This window comes from Tachypleus tridentatus, chromosome 2 (genome assembly GCF_004210375.1).
Source record: "Tachypleus tridentatus isolate NWPU-2018 chromosome 2, ASM421037v1, whole genome shotgun sequence".
Lineage (NCBI taxonomy): Eukaryota > Metazoa > Arthropoda > Merostomata > Xiphosura > Limulidae > Tachypleus > Tachypleus tridentatus.
In genome coordinates this window covers 139328507-139335882 of record NC_134826.1, presented here as the reverse complement: position 1 = coordinate 139335882, position 7376 = coordinate 139328507, and the positions used below count along the sequence as shown (strand labels likewise).

At 36.1% G+C, this 7376-nt stretch overlaps 1 protein-coding gene across 5 annotated transcripts in view; it reads left to right on the top strand.

Moving 5' to 3' along the window:
* Window positions 1-7376, top strand: part of LOC143245234 (transient receptor potential cation channel subfamily M member-like 2) — an 84036-nt gene that overhangs the window by 3070 nt on the left and 73590 nt on the right. For 2 of the 5 annotated variants that reach the window (XM_076491354.1, XM_076491357.1), the window contains exon 1: window positions 4408-4831. The exons of 2 other annotated variants lie outside the window; for them this stretch is intronic. In XM_076491354.1, the coding sequence (XP_076347469.1) occupies window positions 4625-4831 (207 nt within the window). In that variant the 5' untranslated portion in view covers window positions 4408-4624. Of the gene's footprint in view, window positions 1-4407; window positions 4832-7376 lie in introns of those variants that run through there. One more of the 5 variants, XM_076491353.1, reaches the window with a different exon arrangement.

Below are 7376 nucleotides of genomic sequence, written 5' to 3'. Positions count from 1 at the left end.
TTCCTGTTTTCTGAGATATTATTATATTTATTGAATCAACCAAGGTGACCCCTGGCCACCTCTTTTTATTTTTTGGAAATACTTGCTCACCTCGCCCAATGACGTTTGTATAACCAAACGGAAGCTAAGAATGTCATCCAACTGGTTTTTCTGAGTCTTTGCAAAGTATCTAATTGGTAAACTATATTTTCATGGTAGATTCCAAGTGATAAGATATAATTGAGCTCGAAAAAATCAATTTATTTAAAAATACAGCTCAGTTACTAAGCCTGATAACATATAGTGGATTTCTGGAGTATCGATACAGTAGACTCAGCTCAGTTACTAAGCCTGATAATATATAGTGAATTTCTGGGGTATCGATACAGTAGACTCAGTTCAGTTACTTAGCCTGATAATATATAGTGAATTTCTGGGATATCGATACAGTAGACTCAGCTCAGTTACTTAGCCTGATAATATATAGTGAATTTCTGGGGTATCGATACAGTAGACTCAGCTCAGTTACTAAGCCTGATAATATATAGTGGATTTCTGGGGTATCGATACAGCAGACTCAGCTCAGTTACTTAGCCTGATAATATATAGTGAATTTCTGGGGTATCGATACAGTAGACTCAGTTCAGTTACTTAGCCTGATAATATATAGTGAATTTCTGGGATATCGATACAGTAGACTCAGCTCAGTTACTTAGCCTGATAATATATAGTGAATTTCTGGGGTATCGATACAGTAGATTCAGCTCATTTACTAAGCCTGATAATATATAGTGAATTTCTGGGATATCGATACAGTAGACTCAGCTCAGTTACTTAGCCTGATAATATATAGTGAATTTCTGGGGTATCGATACAGTAGATTCAGCTCATTTACTAAGCCTGATAATATATAGTGGATTTCTGGGATATCGATACAGTAGACTCAGCTCAGTTACTAAGCCTGAAAACATATAGTGGATTTCTGGGGTATGGATAGAGTAGACTGTAATTTTTTGTTGTTTCAAAATTCACACACACACACACTATATAAAATTATTTCATTTCATCCACAATACGTGTGAAATTTAATTAGGGTCAGTAAATTACGCAAAGAAGTTGACGATCAAAACGTTCATAACCAGAAGCGATAATTATTTTCTGTAGTTCTTTATTTTCTATACTATGTTTTAAAAAAAGAATAACTGAAATGTAAGAACGTATCTGAAGATAGTAATAATGTATGTACATATTACGTATATATAATATCATAACCGAAATGTGACTGTATTTTATGAAATTGTGGTCTACTAGAACACAGCCATGACACGTCACAAGGTAAACGCGTTTTAAATGATAGGATAAGGTAATATCCACGTGCGCCGCGTCATTCAAGTTCTATAACCTCAGTCAGAAATTACTGACACGTCAATAAAATTATATTTAAGCTAATTGACTAAACATTGAAGCCGATTGTACAGATTCTGGCATTCATCAACCTGTTACTGCTTCTAAACGTAACGCTAAGGTTATCTACAACTCTTACGAGGGTTGAATTACAATTTTTGGAAGATAAGTTTTATCTATCACTCTTAAGTTCTCTCAGGTGGCTCAACGTTAATCTAGTAGATTTGTAGATTAAGCAGAGTTCTGTGGAGGTTAACACACAGTTCAGCTTGTGCTTTTTAAATCTTTATCTAATTTTTTTGTTCAGACTGCGTAATTATTTTAGTAAGGTATTGTGTCCTTGAGTAGTATCCAAACATACTAGATATTTTCTATCCTCATTATATAACTTTATACTTAAAATGTTTAATACTTATTTATACATCTAAATGTACATAGATTTAAGCTAGAACCATGAGAATAACAGCATTATGGAACTGTCCAGAAGAAACCAGATAATTTTAGGTCTTGAAGATTTCTGAAAGATCCAGTAAACACACTCACTATTTTTTTTTCTCTGTGTTACTTGTTAAACATTATTTCACTCTGTTTTTACTGTGTCCAACATATTTCGTATACTAAGCTCAGTCAAGAAACTTTTTTTGTTGTTGTTATTGGATTTTCTTTAGCTTACAGATCATGCATGACTATTCGAAGGGAAGTCAGCAAACCTAAGAATACCATAGGGTACATATAAAGGGGCCTGGCATGGCCAAGCGCGTAAGGCGTGCGACTCGTAATCTGAGGGTCGCGGGTTCGCGCCCGCGTTGCGCCAAACATGCTCGCCCTTCCAGCCGTGAGGGCACTATAATGTACGGTCAATCCCACTCTTCGTTGGTAAAAGAGTAGCCCACGAGTTGGCTACGAAGGTGATGACTATCTGCCTTCCCTCTAGCCTTACACTGCTAAATTAGGGACGGCTCGGTGCAGTCGGCTAACAGCCTACTCACTTAAATACTTGTTGAAGAATCCGCAAGCTTTGTTTGTTTGTTTTTCTTACAGCAAAGCCACATAGGGCTATCTGCTCAGCCCACCGAGGGGAATCGAACCCCTGATTTTAGCGTTGTAAATCCCATACCGCTGTACTAGCCTAAGATTGCGGCCCTATGTTCCTAGATGGAATCTAATGGTGATAACTAACTAACGTATAAAGGAGAAGTTTTGGTATGTAACCATAGGATTTTTTAATGTGAAGTTTCTCCATGAGTACATTTTCTTATCTCTTGTGTTATTAAGTTTAAAACGGATTTATTCTTGAGAAAATGGAATTTTCTATGAGTCGAAGAATGTAGTCACTGAAAGCAGATGATTGTCAGTAGGTGGGTCTGAGAGCGGTGTCATGAACATCGACCTTTTGCCAGTACTGAGAACGTTCATAACTTTATTCTTAGCGCAGCCACATAATTGAGATGGTATAAATATGGTGCACCCAGGAACGCTGGCCAAGTTCTCTTTATCCTTGAAGATCAATATTAGTGCATAGGTAGCACAGATGACAAAGGATCACTTTAGCAGTACGAGACCTGGCAAATCTGAGACTTAACAGGATGGTTTCAACAAAAGTCTTGTTGACAAAACTAGCTCAATCCTACCTTTAGACAATATCACTTGAGACCAGCTAAAGGTAGTTGCGTAGCTGGGGTTTTCAGCGCCCGGGGACAAAGTCAGTTTTCGCGCTCCCTCATGACAAAATGTAAGCCATAATTCCTAATTATGTAACATCAATTTGGCGCCCATACCCCTAATGCTGCGCCCGGGGACAAATGTACCCTCTTCCCCTTCCCCCCCTAGCTACGCCACTGGTTAAAGGTTTGTTTGTTTGTTTGTTTTGGAATTTCGCACAAAGCTACACGAGGGCTATCTGTACTAGCCGTCCCTAATTTAGCAGTGTAAGACTAGAGGGAAGGCAGCTAGTCATCACCACCAACTCTTAGGCTACTCTTTTACCAACGAATAGTGGGATTGACCGTAACATTATACACCCCCACGGCGGGGAGGGCGAGCATGTTTAGCGCGACGCGGGCGCGAACCCGCGACCCTCGGATTACGAGTCGCACGCCTTACGCGCTTGGCCATGCCAGGCCAGCTGGTTAAAGGAAACTAGAGGTGTCCCCTGAGACAGTGAGATTGACCAGTGAAGATGTGTTGGTCCAGATTACAGTTGTTAGCCCTTCCATTCTGGGAGATATGCTTCCAAGAGTGATCACGATTCATAAAGGTTTCTAGGCTTCTGTTAAGACCATGGACGAGCTGCCCAAACAATTTAGTGTAACTCTGCAAAACATTGTATGTTTAATATCTTGCTATTTTGCGGACCACGTTCGATGATTTAAAACCAAAAAATGAATCTTGGTTGCCATTGTTTTAGACATTTAGTGTCTTTGAAACAAAGTTATTAAAATGTAGTTTTTTAGTGACTATAATTAATGTATTTTTGCCATATTTTTATTTGTTTAGAATTAAGCACAAAGCTACACAATGGTCTATCTGTGCTCTGCCCACCACGAGTATCGAAACCCAGTTTTTAGCGGCGTGAGTCCGCAGACATACCACAGTACCATTAGGGTTTTTTTGTCATAGTAACTATGACTATAGAAAGGTCATTTTAGAAATTTCCTCTTATTTTATTATGTCTATTATAGAGGAAATATATGAAAATATGATACCGAGGTTTCAATATTAAAATAAACAATATCATTCAAATAACAAGATGAGCTTTGTGTCAATAGGGTAAGATTTTTCAATGTAGTTTCGTTTTGAAAGAAACTTAATTACTGCTCAATAGGGTAAGATTTTTCTTACTTTTTGAAAGACTGCAGTCCGTGGTAAGGTGCACTTCAACCAATCCCATTTAAACAGTACAAACTGCGCATTGCCCATGCCCGATCTACAAATTCGTGTCCAAGATGATTCACGAAGGTCCTAAAAGAAGGAAACTTGTGATTGGCTGGAAAGTGGGCTAGCATATTGCGCTTATTTCAATTGTATGTTGGCGTTGTTCCATCGTTGCGGATAACCAACCGGTCTCGCTTTCTAATTTAAAACGTTTCAGCCAAAGACGGTTGATAAATTTCTCAAAGCATGACTGAGTCAAATAATCTACAGACTTGATTCCATCTCCAATAGTATGTCAATATGTTAGTGTAACAAGTCCTATTAATAATGAATAATTTCAGGTAGTTCGTACTCAGGTAGTAATAACATGACAGTATACAATTCAGAACATTCTGTTGAAACTAATACTGCTGGAGCGGAAGCAGAAAACAGACAAAGTGAAAGAAATTACAGGTTTAGTTTTGTGAGACAAACTTTTGGAGATGTTGTGCGAAGACTAAATCAGTCCATTCGACCGGGCCCTCTAAGGGCTAGAAATATGAAAAGACATGGATATACACTTAAAGGAACTGAGGTAAAGAGTGATAGTATATCATACACATGCTATTTTTTAACTTGTATATTTCTAGTTGAAACTTGAAGATAAATTAGAGGTAGCTATGGGGAAGACTTCGGTATTGCTATTAGCTTCGTTTAGATAGAGGAACTAGCACACAAGGAGTACAAATGAAGGAAACATTTTTACTTCTGTACAGTACGTCTATAGTAAAGCCACTTCATTATTATTATTATATTCCATTTTTTGTGAACATACTTATCTTGAACTAAATTCATAAAAGAAAGTCTCGCGTCTCCATAACTAGTTATATAATGACAGATCTTGTCTCATGGCTTCAAAATTGCCTTTTAAAGAATTTGAAACTAACATGTTATCATTTCTTATCATAAATTTTAGTAAACACATTAAACTCTCTTTTCAAAAACATTTTGTCACTTTAATTGTTGTATCGTCATTTATGGTTAATAAATAAATCGTAAAACGTAATCGTCTGTGTTTGGATGGCTCTGTGGCCACTGGTATAGAAAACCACATTCTGAGTCATTTTGAGAAACCTCTTTCATTCTTTGACTCCATCAAATCCCAATCAGTATTTATAAATGAAAGACTCCTGTAATTTTTTACAGCAGTACTGATTGTAGTAATAACCCTGGTGTAAATATACAGTTTATTATTAACATGTTTTCTCTGGCTAGGTAGTTTATAACAAGTACTAATTACAACATTCCTACCTTTGAAACCCTAATTGTAATTCTCCAATATTAATTTTTTTGTTTACACTTTCAATGGGTTGCAATTTGTTTTACACATTTAACCTCATTTAACAGGTTTACCATTAAAGTTTCGAACTTAATGGCTTGCATCTGCCTGTTTCATTGATATTCTTAGAGTGATGATGTGACAGTTAGAAAAAGTCTGTTAAAGCCAAATCTCTGTTACATCTACACTGCTTAAAATACCCTTGAAACAAAGTCTGAGTTTTCAGTAATTCACAACCTGAAATATCATAATAATTCCTGTCATCAGTGTTTTCTAAATATAACCAGGTTTCAGTAATCCCCATTGTATAATTGTCTCCCATTTGAAGTTGAGCTCTGGACATTTTGTTTATAATAATAACTACAAGTAAACTTATTCCTGAACTTGTTAAAATTTGTAAGTTGCCTTAAGTATTTAATCATGTAGTTTATTTCCAGTTTTCCAGCCCATTTGCTACTGAGAAACATTTTAACAATCTTAAGTTAATATTTTTGGAGCTTCTCAAACAGTTTACCACCAATCTCACTAAGTATGTAATGATTAGATAGAAGCTATGTGCTTGAGGTTGTAGACCCAGTAGTCCACAACTGTAGACTAACCCATTAGAAGAGAACCACTCTGAGAGTGTTGGGGCAAACTAGATGTATTGAGTTTAATCTGTGTTGTACACAGCAAACATTCCAATGTAAAAGTTCAAAATTGTTACAAGCAGAGCATTATCTTTAACACACAATTTGTTCTTTACCCACAAGACTATCATAAGAACAACCAGGCCATCTGTTGCTTTAAGCATATCTCTAATAAATTTTTTTAAACATTGTATCCTGCTAAAATATTTATCCTTGTATCCAGCCAGAGAGAGCATTTCCAAAAGGATCTCATGTCTGTTTTCATTTCTAAACCTCTGAAGGAGTTCTTTATATTTTTACAGTGATCAAAACCATTTACTTTTGTGTTCACTATAAAAAGAGAATGGTCCTTGCTATCAGCAACTAAACTGTCAACACTTTATAATATTATTTACTTCAGTACATGAAAGGTAAATCCTAGTTCTTGTCTTTTGATGCACTTAATTACAAATAACATTTGTCATTATACTTAATAAGAGAGATGTCAGTATATTTACATTCACCTCTTAATAATTCCTTCCTTCCTGCAAGCAGCTAAAGGCACAATTCTGTTAAGAGACTTGTACTAGAGTGGAAACTGAATCTGTCTGTATAGCCTTAATGTTGTTATTACTGTGCACTAATGGTGGCCATATTTAGTTGTTGGCCCTTGTGCAGAGTAAATTTTGAAAACTTTTCTGCTCTTGGTTTGCCACTTTTCATAAGTGGGCTCACTAAAGTTAATTGGATTAGGGCTTGGTGGACCACCAAAAACTTGTGGGTCCCCATGTATTGCACACCCTACATGGCTACCACTGTTGTACATGTTTGTAAATCCAGCAGTCTCATTTTCTCACTCTACCCTCCCATTAAAAATATATATATTTCATGATTAAATTGAGGATAGCTCTGGTAAAGTAAAAGAAGGGAAAGAAACCTGCTGAAACTAAGAAAGAATACAAGTATTTATTGCCATAAGTATAATATTTCACCAAAATAGACTTTTATGGTTACATTAGCTTCAAATATTGAGTCTTAAGGATAATGTTTGACTTTGAACTGATCAAAATGGGAACCTTTAACATGTCTGAAAGTACTGAACATGTGTTCACTTATTTAGTAAGTTAAACTTGCATGTTAAATTTCTCCAAATAAGTTTTTGGAAAATCAGTTGAAAGTAAATATTATTCATT